We start from the raw sequence: 16,588 nt of genomic DNA on the forward strand, positions 1-16,588 counted from the left end.
GTATAATTATTGCATTCACTAAGCGTTAGCTTACCCCTCTTGTTGTTTATCTTTTTAGATGCAAGTGTGGATAAAGGGAAGGGGTTGTTGGATACTAGTTCCCCGTGTTAGATCATTGTTGAAGTTTTGAAGTCAGCCTCGCGTTTTGGGTAGTTTAGCCTCAAACCATGCTCGGGTGTAGTTTGGATTAAAACTATCATTTTAATGGGTCGAACTTGTATTACATTTAATTATTGGCCTTCGTGCCTTTTTGTAAACATTAAACTTGTTGCATGTTTTAATGGGTCGTATGGATTGGTTTACATCATTTGAATGGCGCGTAAGTGTTTAATTATAAAAAAAAATACTCGTGTTAAATACGGGTTGGGTTGTTTCACTTCATCAAAACTCATCCGTCTTAACTTGTTAATAATTCTCGTCACTTTTAAGTCGGCTTTAAATACCTCATTTGAAATTCTATATAACATAGTTTTAGGAATTTTGTAGAAGATTAGAAATAAGATAGATGAGTTTTAATGAAGACGTATGTTAAGAAAGTAATTGCAAAGAAAAAACTGATCGTTTGTATTTGTATGATTGATAATATGATATAATACAAGCTTGAATTGGTTTTTACAATGAAATGCTAATCTATTTATAAGATAAAAGTTGTAACAACTAATTCCTAATTTGGAATGGAGCTTTGTTACTTTTGAAGGAATCTGCCTTTTGACTAAAAGAGGAACTAGCCGTTAGTCAACCCTTGGTCAACGCTGGTCAACCCTGGTCAACTATCTTTATAGGAAATGATGAGCTTACTAAGTTCTGATCCTTTATTTCAACACTCCCCCTCAAGTTGAATAGTGGGATCTCCAAAATTCAACTTGACCAATACTTCGTTGAATAGCCTTCCATTAACTGATTTGGTGAGGATGTCTGCGAGCTGGTCTTTTGATCTCACAAATGGTAGTGAGATGATTTTAGCTTCAAGCTTTTCCTTGATAAAGTGTCTGTCAATTTCAACATGTTTTGTCCGATCATGTTGAACTGGGTTTTCTGAAATAGCAATGGCTGCTTCGTTGCCGAAAAAAATCCGACTAGTGTCTTCTGGTGGAAATCTGATCTCTGTTAGTAGCTTTCGGATCCATAACGCTTCTTGAACTCCTCGTGCTATCCCTCTGAATTTAGCTTCAGCACTTGACAGAGCAACAACCTTTTGTTTTTTACTTTTCCATGTAACCAGGTTTCCGCCAACTGAGGTAAAATACCCTGATATGGATTTTCTGTCTCCTTTTTCACCTCCCTAACCTGCATCTGTATATATCTGAGTTTTGAGGTGTCCGTTGTTTTTGAATACCACTCCATGTCCAGCTGTTCCTTTGAGGTATCTGATGATTCTCCATACAGCTTCCATGTGATGTACTTGAGGGTGATGCATAAATTGGCTGACAACCCCTACTGGATACGCTATATCTGGCCGAGTATGAGCAAGGTAGATCAGTTTTCCAACGATCCTTTGATACTGCTCTTGATCTGCAAGTTCAACCCCTTCTTCAATAAACAGCTTCTGGTTTGGGATTGCAGGAGTCTCGGCTGGTTTGCAGTCTATCATTCCTGTTTCAGCAAGTAGATCAAGCACATATTTCTTTTGGCATATAAAAATTCCTTGTTGAGATCTAAGAACTTCGATTCCCAAAAAATATTTTAACATTCCAAGATCTTTCATTTCGAATTCATTTGACAAATTTGCTTTTAAGTTGAAAAATTCATTTTTGTCATTTCCTGTAATTATCATATCATCGACATAGATAATTAAGCAAGTGATTAGTTGATTTCTTTGTTTGAAAAATAGTGTGTGATCCGAGTTACTTTGTTTATAGCCATATTTTTTCATTGCTAAGGTAAATTTCCCAAACCAAGCCCGAGGGGATTGTTTTAGCCCATATAAAGATTTTTTAAGGCGACAAACTTCCCTATTTTTGAAGTTTTCTGAGAATCCTGGTGGAGCTTGCATATAAACCTCTTCCTTGAGCTCTCCGTGTAGAAAAGCATTTTTCACATCAAATTGGTGAAGGGGCCATCCTTTATTTGCGGCAACAGAGAAGAGAACGCTAATGGTGTCAATTTTAGCCACTGGTGAGAAAGTCTCAGAATAGTCTATCCCATAAGTCTGAGTATATCCCTTGGCAACTAGTTGGGCTTTGTATCTTTCAATTGTGCCATCTGGTTTGTGTTTTATTGTAAACACCCATCGACATCCTACTGGCTTCTTCTCTTGAGGAAGAATACATTTTTCCCATGTATCACTTTTCCTCAAAGCTTCCATTTCCACTTCCATCGCCTTTCTCCAGTTTTTTGATTTCAGCGTTTGTTCTACGGTAGTTGGTATTTTTTCAGAGTATATCGCGGAATTGAATTTCTTTGCTTCTTCTGATAAATTTCCTTTGGCAATATTCACCATCGGATATCTCGATCTAAGAGCTTCTTTCTCGGGACCATATCTTTTAGGTGGAACTCCCCTGTTAGCTCTTGGAGGAAGTACATAACCTTCATTTGATTCATTCTGACTTGCAACAGGTTCAACTGGAATTTGCTGAGTTGATTCGTGACTTGAACTTTGTGGTTCGTCGGGAATTTGTTGAGTTGATTCACTTTGATTTGAACATTCTGGTTCGTCTTGTGTTGTAGTATTTAGTGTCTCGGGATTCGGTGTTGGTGTTGATGTTTGGATATTTTCGGTATTTAGTGTTGGAATTTGGATATTGTCGGGATTTGATATTGGGATTTGGATATTGTCAGGTTTGGGTGTCCATTGTATCCAACTTAGAGTGTCATTATCCTCGTTTTCCCCCTCACTCGTGAGTTGGGTATTATAAAAATATTCAGTTTCAACAAAGTCACAGTTCATTGTAGTAAAAACATGACGTCTTTTGGGACTATAACACCGATATCCTTTTTGGTTTATTCCATAGCCAACCATGACACATTTTTTCGCACATGGATCAAACTTGGTGCGCTCATGTTTTGGAATATGGACAAAGACCGAGCACCCAAATATTCGAGGTTCAATGCTAAATGAAGTCGGGAGGGTATGGAATTGGGAAAGAGTATCTTTGGGAGTTTTTGTGCCCAAAATTTTAGTGGGTAAACGGTTGATAAGATAGGTAGCGAAAGCAAGAGCTTGGGGCCAAAAACTCTTTGGAACCTTGGATTCAATTAATAAAGCTCTTGTCATTTCTAAAAGTAGTTGATTTTTTCGTTCAGCTACTCCATTTTGTTCGGGAGTATGAGCACACGATGTTTGGTGAATAATCCCTTTCTCTTCACAAAATTGTTTCATTGAAGTATTGACAAACTCACCCCCATTATCGGATCTTAAGATTTGTATATTTTTGTTAAATTGGGTTTGTACCATTTTATAAAAGTGAGAAAATTTATCAAAAACTTCTGATTTGTGGGTTAAAAAATAAATCCAAGTCATTCGTGAATGATCATCAATAAATAAGACAAAGTACCGGAAATCCCCCCCCCCCCAATAACTGGTGCAGGACCCCATACATCAGAATGAATTAAAGCAAACGGTACATCTTTTCTAGTATTACTAGGTTTAAAAGTACTTCGGTGGCTTTTGGCCAAAATACAAGTTTCACAATTTAAATTAACATTAGATGGAAAAAGACTAGGGAATAAAGTACGTAAATATCCGGTAGAAGGGTGACCCAATCTCCTATGCCATAACCACGCCTCCCTATAAGGTGTTCCGTGTGCAAGCATCACAGTACCTTGTTGGGTTACTTCGTCTACATAGTATAACCCACCCCGTTCGGTAACACGCCCAATAATCACCCCAGTCCTGATATCTTGAAGGATACAGAATGTGGGGTGTAGTAAAACAGAACAATTTAATTCTTTTGTAACATGGCTAACGGATAAGAGTTTATGGGAAAGGGTTGGAATGTACAAGCAATTTGATAATTTCATAGTCGGAGTAATTTCATTTCTCCCACCCCCTTCAACCTGTACAATCCCTCCATTAGCAGTTTGAATTTTATTAACACGGGGTTTTGATTCGGAATAAAAATCAGATTTTTCAAAAGTCATGGTGTGAGTAGCACCGCAGTCAAAAATCCATTCATTATTTTTTACGTCATTTGAAATAATATTAGCTTTTCCGATAGGATGATCGTTATTTAAATGTTTATTTTCTAAAAAATATGAGTTTTGGGCCTGCTTAGATCTTTTATTCATAACATGATTTTGGGTCTGTTCATTACTTATAAGCTCACTCTTTTTCCTATTAAGAACATTTGGTTGTTGGGCTTGGCCTTTGTTCCATTTTAATTTAAAGGAGTTTTGGGCTGTAGAGTGGACTTTAAGTGCACTATTATGATGTGATAAAAAACCGTCCACCTTTTGGTATTGTTTCATTCCATTCGAACAACAAACAAAATTAGGGTTCGAGTGTTTTCTTCTGCTATTGGCCATATGACACAAATTCAATCCATAATCAGGATTTAATTCCCCATCTTCGCCCATTTCTTGAAGGGAATGAAACCGATTAGGGTTTACCCTCTTCAATTTACAACAAATAAGTTTGGAGTCCTTTAATTTTTGTTCAGTTGTTTCAAGTAATTTTGGGTTTGAGAGTTCTTTTCTCACCCTTTTTTGCGACTGAAGCATTAGATTGGGGTTAGAATTACCTGTTAAGGTGCCATTGCTGGTAGCCGTACGGTTGCCCCCGGTCACTGCTGTCACGACTCTGCCCGGTTTCCGTTTGCTCCACCACTCGGGATAACCAATAAGTTCAAAACACTGGATTATCGTGTGTCCTGATATACCACAGTATATGCAACTGGACTGTTGTGGTTGTCGATGGTGGCTTGGAATGATGGTTTCTGTTTTGGTGGTTTTTGTTTTGGCAGTGGTAGACGGATTACATAAGGCATCCAGGTAACTTCTTTCATTTTGTGTGGTTACATCTTGGTTTTGTGGGCTGTTAAACTTTCTATTGATGAAAGTATTTGTTGAGCTACCGTCAAAAATTGACATGGCAGCTTTGATTTCTGAGCTACCGTCAATTTTTGACATGGTAGCTTTGTTTTTGGTAGATGATTGAGCCATAAAAGTGTTGCTATGATCCAAGATCAGCACACCCGCTCTGATACCATGTTAAGAAAGCAATTGCAAAGAAAAAACTGATCGTTTGTATTTGTATGATTGATAATATGATATAATACAAGCTTGAATTGGTTTTTACAATGAAATGCTAATCTATTTATAAGATAAAAGTTGTAACAACTAATTCCTAATTTGGAATGGAGCTTTGTTACTTTTGAAGGAATCTGCCTTTTGACTAAAAGAGGAACTAGCCGTTAGTCAACCCTTGGTCAACGCTGGTCAACCCTGGTCAACTATCTTTATAGGAAATGATGAGCTTACTAAGTTCTGATCCTTTATTTCAACAACGTATGTATCCAATAATTTGAAAGTTGAAGGCCGACAATTGAAAATGACTGAAAGTTCAATGCATTTTCGATGAGGTGACCGGATACACTTAAATCGATTACTTGCTATTGTCCATTGAATGCATTCAATAGTGCGAATTAAATATTGATTGCACACAATATAAAATTTTGAGGTAAGATGCGCATAATAAGAAAATGATAAAAATTTGATGCATTTTCAATCGATTACGCTATTACAAACTACTAGTTGTATTCTTAAAGTTTTTATTATGTAATCATCTTTGTAGTTTGCAAATGATCCATGTCAAAAAAAAACTTTAGAGACACGACTAGAAAATTTGGATAACTTCAAGAATTGCTCACGTAATATTGTTTCAATACCTCACTTAAATTGTTTTGCCTTTTTGGGTAGGTAAATTTTATGACTTCAAATGGGATGAACAAGCTTCCAAATTTTAACATAGAGTTTGTGGACCATACGCCCACACCGAGTGGTTTATTGACCCATTTTAGGATAACATGTTCTGAATGATTTCGGTAATAAAAGATTAGATACAGAATCTGACAGAAGATTCATATTCTAGTTATTGATGGTAGACAAAAACAGAATTTCATAACTTTATGTTTGCATATCTTTTTTTATTTTAATTTTATTTTCTGTTATATTTAAGTAAACATTTGAAAAATGTACTCCGTATTTCACTAGGTTTGAAAGCCAATTATTATAATCAAGGTTGCAAAATTCGTTAATCGGGGATTAAGCGGTCGGGACTTTGGAAAGAGTAATCGACAATCCGGAGATTAATTGGGGATTAATCGGATTGTACTTTATACTTAAATATTACATTTTCAAAAATCATATTCATGTGTAAATATATAAAAAAAAAACTAGATAAACATAAATTTTAACATAATTGTATAAAATTGTTCATTTTGCTAATAAAAAAACTCTAAAGTTCTAGTTTAAATTAATGTTAAAATGTTAACCAATTTTGACTTTGACCGCTTTGATTACCAAATTCAATTTTGACCCATCAATCAATATTGACCGATTAAAAATGATTAATCGGAACTGTTCTTAAAAATAAGTAGTCAGGGGGTCGAACTCCTGAAATTGTGTTTTTAATATGTAGCCAACGGGGGTCGAACTCCTGACATCCCCTAAAGGAGGCAGACCACCAACCGCTGGACCACATTTCTTTCTTCATAAGTTTATCAATGTGATGTTTCTTTTTATTTGTCATGGGATGTGATGATGTAACGTGGGGGTACGAAATAGTTATATATTTTTATTACGAAATACGTTACAAATAACACAAGTTTTAATTATTTATTTACAAATGGGATATACCTAAACCTTGCTACAACACTATAGGCAGTGTACCTAATCGTAGAGTAGTATAGTTTTTAGTAAGTCCGGTTCGTTCCACAGGAAGACGACTTATTTTACACTATATTTTTAAACAATTATATTTGTACAAAATATATTATATATAGTAATAATATATAAAAGGGGGTTTACCGTTTAATGACCGGTTTGTCAATTTTATATTTTAAGCGAAGCGTAAAGTAAATGACGATATTTAACCAACGATAAAATAAATAACAATAATTAAAATGACAAAATAAATAAAAGTACGAGAAAATATAAAATAAAATATATTATGCTTATTCAAATTTCCGTACTCATGATGTTTGACGTTTTGATTTTAATTTATTACCCTGGGTTAATTGTCCTTTGTCCTGGATTATTCGATAAGTCCATCTGGTTTTGCGATAATAGTCCATCGGTCATAATTATAAAGTGCGAGGGTCTTCGCCAAATTAACCTTATACCCGAAGTCAAATATTCCAACTAATTGAGGATTCGAACTGTAACAAGGTCTTAATACTTTGTTTAATGAATACACCAGGTTGTCGACTGTGTGTAATCCAAGGTTTTAATACTTTGTTAACAATTACACCAATTATCCTTGAATGTAATCCACCCCTGTTTTAATGAGTTCAGTAACTATTAATCTATCCCCGTGTCCGGTCAAATGAACAATAATTCGTACTTATAAATATCCCGCCCATCGTGTCCGATTAAGCGTATGTGGTTATATATAGATACGTCAAATCATAACCTTTATATTAAATTAACGAGGTATCGTTAATTTAATATAAAGCCCATTAATAGCCCATAGTCTAATTTCCACAAGTGTCGATCTTTTGTCCAAACCCCAATTATGGTCCAAAACCCAATAACCCCGTCTTTTAATATTTAGCCCAACATCATGATTACTTCGACTTAACTAAGCATAATAATAACTTAGTTACGAGACATTAATTTAAAAAGGAGAACATAGCTTACATTGATTATTTATCGCGTAGTGTTACACGGAGAGAACTTCTACTTCAAAACCCGTAAAATAACATTTACATTACCCAAACTAATCTAATATAAAACTAAACTAATATTTATATTATATATATATATAATATATATTATGAGACAGAGAGATATTGATTATGTTGGTGTATGGATTTGGCAGACTGCATGGCCTTTTATAGGCATTTTCTGAAATGACTGCTCCGAGATCGCGAAGCATTTGTGCCTTCCAGCTCCGAGATCGCGAAGCGACGCACTCCAGCTCACCAACTTTTGGCCATTTGCTTGTCGACGTTTTTATTATATAATATAATATATATATAATTTTATATAATTATTTATATATTATATTATATTCTTGTGCATAGTTGACTTGTAATTTTTGGTCCGTTGCGTCGGGCGTTGATAGTTGGTTCATGTCTCGGTTCCGAATTTTCGAACGCCTTTTCATACAATTTAATATCTTGTACTTTGCGTTTCACAAGTTGTACTCTTGTCATTTTTAGACGTTTCTTATCAATAAATTGAACCATTTGAATTGTATCTTGTACATTTGAGCTTTTTGTACGTTTGCGTCTGCAAATCTTCGTTTTCGCCTTTTGTCTTCGCACTTATTTATTTAAACGAATATTACTTGAAAATAGAACAATTGCAACTGAAAACTTTACATATTGGAAGGATATTGCTACTAACTATATGTTCATTTGGAGCACTATCAGGATGAATGAGGATAGAAAGTGCTGATGTGACGCTAATGTGTCAGACATTTTATCCATGACAGAGTGTCATGGGTAAGAATTCTCTTAAGGGTAAGGGACTCAGGGGAGGGCTTTAACCCTCTAAAATTCAATAAAGCTAATAATTTTTTTTTAATAGATTTATATTATACGAAGTATAAAATATACAATTCTTAAAACTAAAACAATTAGACCAATTCTAACACAGCGTTAAACAGGAACCGTCAAACCAGCTGGCACTCGCTGACGCCCTCTGACGCCATTAACGCGGCGTCAGGGCTGACGAAATTGGGGCGTCAGTTAGAAAACCGATGGAAAAATACGAAAGCGTCAGAGCAGTGTGGCTTCTTTCGATTGGTTGGGTTTATTTCCTTCTAATTAATCTTTTTTGCTTCTGTACCGATTTGGAATTTTGGGTGTATCTTGAAAAAAAAAAAAATTGGGACCTGCAACTTGTAGATGAAGAAGAAAAAATGGTCGTTGCTGTAATGACCCGAACTTTTCCATGTTTATATATATTAAATGAAATTTTTATTTACATGATTAAGTGTTTCCAACATGTTAAGCAATCAAACTTGTTAAGACTTGATTAATTTAAATAGGTTTCATATAGACAGTTGACCACCCAAGTTGACCGGTGATTCACGAACGTTAAAACTTGTAAAAACTATATGATGACATATATATGATTATATATATAGTTAACATGGTATTATGATAAGTAAACATATCATTAAGTATATTAACAATGAACTACATATGTAAAAACAAGACTACTAACTTAAGGATTTCGAAACGAGGCATATATGTAACGATTATCGTTGTAACGACATTTAATTGTATATATATCATATTAAGATATATTAATACATCATAATATCATGATAATGTAATAATTTAACATCTCATTTGATATAATAAACAATGGGTTAACAACACTTAACAGGATCGTTAACCTAAAAGCTTCAAAACAACATTTACATGTAACGACTAACGATGATTTAACGACTCAGTTAAAATGTATATACATGTAGTGTTTTAATATGTATTCATACACTTTTGAAAGACTTCAAGACACTTATCAAAATACTTCTACTTAACAAAAATGCTTACAATTACATCCTCGTTCAGTTTCATCAACAATTCTACTAATATGCACCCGTATTTGTACTCGTACAATACACAGCTTTTAGATGTATGTAATATTGGTATATACACTCCAATGATTAGCTCTTAGCAGTCCATGTGAGTCACCAAACACATGTGGGAACCATCATTTGGCAACTAGCATGAAATATCTCATAAAATTACAAAAATATTAGTAATCATTCATGACTTATTTACATGTAAACAAAATTACACATCCTTTATATCTAATCCATATACCAAAGACCAAAAACACCTACAAACACTTTCATTCTTCAATTTTCTTCATCTAATTGATCTCTCTCAAGTTCTATCTTCAAGTTCTAAGTGTTCTTCATAAATTCTATAAGTTCTGGTTTCATAAAATCAAGAATACTTCCAAGTTTGCTAGCTTACTTCCAATCTTGTAAAGTGATCATCCAACCTCAAGAAATCTTTCTTATTTACAGTAAGATATCTTTCTAATACAAGGTAATACTCATATTCAAACTTTGATTCAATTTCTATAACTATAACAATCTTATTTCGAGTGGAAATCTTACTTGAACTTGTTTTCGTGTCATGATTCTGCTTCAAGAACTTTCAAGCCATCCAAGGATCCTTTGAAGCTAGATCTATTTTTCTCATTTCCAGTAGGTTTATCCACAAAACCTGAGGTAGTAATGATGTTCATAACATCATTTGATTCATATATATAAAACTACCTTATTCGAAGGTTTAAACTTGAAATCACTAGAACATAGTTTAGTTAATTCTAAACTTGTTCGCAAACAAAAGTTAATCCTTCTAACTTGACTTTTAAAATCAACTAGACACATGTTCTATATCTATATGATATGCTAACTTAATGATTTAAAATCTGAAAACACGAAAAACACCGTAAAACTGGATATACGCCGTCGTAGTAACACCGCGGGCTGTTTTGGGTTAGTTAATTAAAAACTATGATAAACTTTGATTTAAAATTTGTTCTTCTGGGAAAATGATTTTTCTTATGAACATGAAACTATATCCAAAAATCATGATTAAACTCAAAGTGGAAGTATGTTTTCCAAAATGATCATCTAGACGTCGTTCTTTCGACTGAAATGACTACCTTTACAAAAACGAATTGTAACCTGTATTTTTGACTATAAACTTATACTTTTTCTGTATAGATTCATAAACTTAAGTTCAATATGAAACCATAGCAATTGGATTCACTCAAAACGGATTTCAAACGAAGAAGTTATGGGTAAAACAAGATTGAATATTTTTACTTGTTGTAGCTACGTGAAAATTGGTAACAAATCTATATTAATCATATCCTAGCTAACTTATATTGTATAACACATATATTCTAACATATTATGTAATCTTGGGATACCATAGACATGTATGCAAATGTTTTGACATATCATATCGACCCATCTATATATATTATTTGGAACAACCATAGACACTCTATATGCAGTAATGTTGGAGTTAGCTATACAGGGTTGAGGTTGATTCCAAATATATATATACTTTGAGTTGTGATCTAGCCTGAGACGTGTATACACTGGGTCGTGGATTGGGTCAAGATAATATATATCAATTTATTTATGTACATCTAACTATGGACAACTAGTTGTAGGTTACTAACGAGGACAGCTGACTTAATAAACTTAAAACATTAAAACGTATTAGAAATGTTGTAAATATATTTTGAACATACTTTGATATATATGTACATATTTGTTATAGGTTCGTGAATCAATCAGTGGCCAAGTCTTACTTCCCGACGAAGTAAAAATCTGTGAAAGTGAGTTATAGTCCCACTTTTAAAATCTAATATTTTGGGTTGAGAATACATGCATTTTTATAAATGTTTTACGAAATAGACACAAGTAAATGAAACTACATTATATGGGTGAATGATCGAAGCCAAATATGGCCCTTTTGCTTGGTAGCCTAAGAATTAGTAAACCGATCTACTAATTGACGCGAATCCTAAAGATAGATCTATTGGGCCTAACGAACCCCATCCAAAGTACCGGATGCTTTAGTACTTCGAATTCGTTTTTATCATGTCCGAAGGATTTCCTGGAATGATAGGGGATATTCTTATATGCATCTTGTTAATGTCGGTTACCAGGTGTTCACCATATGAATGATTTTTATCTCTATGTATGGGATGTATATTGAAATATGAAATCTTGTGGTCTATTATTATGATTTGATAATATATAGGTTAAACCTATAACTCACCAACATTTTTGTTGACGTTTTAAGCATGTTTATTCTCAGGTGATTATTAAGAGCTTCCGCTGTTGCATACTAAAATAAGGACAAGATTTGAAGTCCATGCGTGTATGATATTATGTAAAAACTGCATTCAAAAAACTTATTTTTGATGTAATATATTCTTATTGTAAACCATTATGTAATGGTCGTGTGTAAACGGTATATTTTAGATTATCATTATTTGATAATCTACGTAATGCTTTTTAAACCTTTATAAATAAAATAAAGGTTATGGTTGTTTTAAAAATGAATGCAGTCTTTGAAAAACGTCTCATATAGAGGTCAAAACCTCGCGACGAAATCAATTAATATGGAACGTTTATAATCAATATGAACGGGACATTTTAGTTGGTATCCGAGCGTTGGTCTTAGAGAACCAGAAATTTGCATTAATGTGTCTTATCGAGTTTGTTAGGATACATTAGTGAGTCTGGACTTCGACCGTGTTTTCTTTAAAAACGATTTCTTAACACTTTTGTTGGAAACTATATATTATTAACATGTAAATATAATGTGATATATTAACCTCTTAATGTGTTTGATATTGTGTGATAGATGTCTACCACTAGTACAAATCCCATCAATTCACCTAATAATAATGAAGAGTCGAATATATTTTAGGAAGATTCACAAATTTCAGAAGAGGAACCGGAAGAAGAACCGGAAGAAGAGGAACCGGAAGAAGAGGAACCGGAAGAAGAGGAATCAGAAGAGGAGGAACTGGAAGAGGTTCCGGAGGAAGAAATATTGATACCTACAGTAAATCTATTAAATAAAAGAAAATCATCAACCAACGGACCAAAGTTAAAAATGGTCAATGGTGTTTCCGCCGAGGAAGCAAAATATTGGGAAGATTACCAATTTTCCTATGAATCGGATCCCGATGAGGATTCCGATGATGTTATAGAAATTACCTCGACCCAATTTAATATGGTAAAAGAAAATAATAAGGGAAAAGGTATAAAAATAGATAAACCTGATTCCAACCCCGATGAACTTTATATGTATCGGCAACGTCCGTATTTCCTAAATTGTAACAATAACCCGGGAACCTCTAAACCACCAGGTTTTTCTAAACCATTGTGAAAAACGGCTCGTATTAGAGGAACACCATATATTCCTAGAAAATTAGGAAAACGAACCAAGTCCGAAGAAGAAGAAACCAGTGATTCAGATTAGAGGGTTGTAATCATGTTGTGTATTATATGTATTGTAGTGTGCTTGTACTTTTATGTTCTATGTAAAAATTGCTTGTATTGTTTGTTAATTATCTTTTACGAATATAATCCTTGTCTATTTTACAGTATAAAAACAAAATGGACGTTAAGGGTAGACAACCGAATATTTTAGAAGACCTACCAGAGGATATGATTGAGGAAATCTTGTCTAGAGTCGGTCACAATTCATCAGCACATTTAGTTATGGCGAAATTAACTTGTGAAACATTTGAAAGACTTTCCAGAAATGCCTTAGTTTATAAAAGGCTTTCTTTTGATAGGTGAGGTATATCACATTGGGGAGACTGTAAGTTACGCCATATTTTCTTTAAAGCGTTAAATGCGGGGAACCCAAATGCAAATTTACGCTACGGGTTAAGAACCTATTTTGACTCAACATATCCCAACATAGGATTTCGTGAATTAGAAAGAGCTTCTAACATGCAACATAAAGAAACATGTTATGCTTACGGGTTAGTGATGTTCGCTTCTTACCAAAGTGAGAAAAAGAACATCGGATTGCAGCTTTTAAATAAAACCTTCCCACAAGTGACGAATTCAGTAGTTGGGGTGAGAAACAAGGTTTTTAGATTATTACGGGGCTGTTGGACATTACGAAACCCTCGTCCTTTTCACGACATTACAACATGCCGCCTAGCCAATGGTAATAATGGTTATTTTCCACAAGATTAAGGATGGGAAGTCGTCTTAGTAAAACCTGAATGCATGACTTGTTTCTGGACTTATGAATTACGTGTCTTTATTTCTTTTGCTGAATAACTTGCGTATTAACTAGAATTGCCTTCATAGCTGCCGAGTAGCAAAGTTATTATGTGCTATATTTCATCCTATATGTATTATAGCGGTATTGTAAGTTTGTAAAATATTGTATAAAATTTGAACGCGAAATATTATTGTAATAAGTTTTTCATATAGAATCGTAGTAGTTGAATTGTATAATAGCTACTAAGTATGAACTTAACGGGTAGGTACTATCCAAATTAAAACTATAAAATGCTAATATGAAGAAAAATCTTTTATAAATAAGTTCATATTATGCTAAGAAATACTATTGACTACTCTTAAATTCTATATGATTAACTCAATTCTTTTGGCTATTTTGAAGGAAATGGCACCGGCGACTCGTCAGAACTTGAACATGAGTGAGGAAGACTTCCGTGTTTTCCTTGCTGCGAACATAGCCGCAGTGCAGGCTGCAATGCAAAATAACAATAACTCTGGATCTAGCAGTGGAACTAATTCTGCAAGAAATCGTGTAGGATGCTCCTACAAAGAATTCACTGCCTGCAAACCTTTGGAATTTGATGGAACCGAAGGACCAACTGGATGGAAACGGTGGACCGAGAAGGTCGAATCGGTGTTTGCCATAAGTAAGTGTACTGAAGAGGACAAAGTTATGTACGCTATGCATACCTTCACAGGTACGGCATTAACGTGGTGGAATACCTATCTCGAGCAGGTAGGACAAGATGCTGCTTACGCACTACCATGGTCAGCATTCAAGCAATTGATGAACGAGCAGTATCGTCCCAGGAACGAGGTTAATAAGCTCAAGGTAGAGCTTAGAGGATTACGAACGCAAGGTTTCGATATCACCACGTACGAACGACGATTCACCGAATTGTGCCTATTGTGCCTCAAAACGTTCGAAGACGAAGAAGAGAAGATCGACGCATTTGTAAAAGGGTTACCGGAAAGGATTCAAGAAGATGTGAGTTCACACGAGCCCGCCTCCATACAAAAGGCAATCGAATGAAGGATTAAAGAGCAGGCGACCGAAGAGGCTAACATGAAACAAGTCAAGAGAAAGTGGTAAGAAACCAATGACAAGAGTCACCAATACAACAACAGCAATCACAACCAAAATCGCAACAACTATCCCAATAACCGCAACATCAATCGCAAAAACAACTTCAACAAACGTCCCAACAACAACTACAATAACCGGCCCAACAACAACAACAACAACAACAACAACAGCAACAGCAACAATAACAATCCCAACAACAATCTCAATAACAACAATGGCAACAAAAACCAAAAACAGCCATGCCAAAGATGTGAAGAGCATCACCTGGGGTTCTGCACGAAATTTTGCAACAGGTGTAAAAGAAATGGTCATAGCGCGAAGAAGTGCGAAATCTACGGACCAATGCATAACAGAACTAAAGGAACAAATAATGTCGGAACAAATAATACTGCCATAGTTTGTTTTGAATGTGGAAAATCGGGCCACTTTAGTAGAAATTGCCCGAATCAGGGGAATACTAATGGGCAGAGCCACGGAAGAGTTTTCAATATTAATACGGCAGAAGCATAGGAAGACCCGGAGCTTGTTACAGGTACATTTCTCATTGATAATAAATCTGCTTATGTTTTATTTGATTCGGGTGCGAATAGAAGCTATATGAGTAGAGAATTTTGTGCTAAACTAAGTTGTTCACCGACGCCCTTGGATAATAAATTTTTACTCGAATTAGCAAACGGTAAATTAATTACAGCAGATAATATATGTAGGAATCGAGAAATTAAGCTGGTTAGCCAAATATTTAAGATTTACTTGATACCAGTAGAGTTAGGGAGTTTTGATGTGATAATCGGTATGGACTGGTTGAAAGAGGTAAAAGCAGAGATCATTTGTTACAAAAATGCAATTCGCATTATACTAGAAAAAGGAAAACCCTTAATGGTGTACGGAGAAAAGAGCAACGCGAAGTTAAATCTTATTAGTAACCTGAAGGCACAAAAACTAATAAGAAAAGGTTGCTATGCTGTGCTAGCACACGTCGAGAAAGTCAATTCTGAAGAAAAGAACATCAATGATGTTCCAATCGCAAAAGAATTTCCTGATGTATTTTCGAAAGAATTACCGGGACTACCTTCACACCGATCCGTTGAATTTCAAATAGACCTTGTACCGGGAGCTGCACCAATAGCTCGTGCTCCATACAGACTCGCACCTAGCGAAATGAAGGAACTTCAGAGCCAATTACAAGAACTTTTAGAGCGTGATTTCATTCAACCAAGCACATCACCATGGAGAGCTCCTGTTTTGTTTGTCAAGAAGAAAGATGGTACATTTAGGTTATGTATCGACTACTGAAAGTTGAACAAACTTACCATCAAGAACCGCTACCCACTACCGAGAATCGACGACTTATTTGATCAATTACAAGACTCGTCGGTTTATTCGAAGATTGATTTACATTCTGGGTATCATCAAATGCGGGTGAAGGAGGCTGATATTCCAAAGACCGCTTTTAGGACGCGTTACAGTCATTACGAGTTTATGTTTATGCCGTTTGGATTGACGAACGCACCAGCTGTGTTCATGAACCTCATGAACTGAGTGTGTGGGCCATATCTTGACAATTTTGTCATTATTTT

The 16,588-nt window shown here is 34.9% G+C and overlaps 1 protein-coding gene across 1 annotated transcript; it reads right to left on the bottom strand.

Moving 5' to 3' along the window:
• Window positions 1–817: 817 nt before the first annotated feature.
• Window positions 818–5,100, bottom strand: LOC139868579 (uncharacterized). The gene is made up of 3 exons (XM_071856915.1): window positions 3,520–5,100; window positions 1,288–2,830; window positions 818–1,233 (listed from the first exon to the last, which is right to left on the bottom strand). Exons 1-3 carry the CDS (start codon window positions 5,098–5,100, stop codon window positions 818–820), a joined length of 3,540 nt encoding a protein of 1,179 aa, XP_071713016.1.
• Window positions 5,101–16,588: the final 11,488 nt, after the last annotated feature.

This window comes from Rutidosis leptorrhynchoides, chromosome 9 (assembly GCF_046630445.1).
Source record: "Rutidosis leptorrhynchoides isolate AG116_Rl617_1_P2 chromosome 9, CSIRO_AGI_Rlap_v1, whole genome shotgun sequence".
NCBI lineage: Eukaryota > Viridiplantae > Streptophyta > Magnoliopsida > Asterales > Asteraceae > Rutidosis > Rutidosis leptorrhynchoides.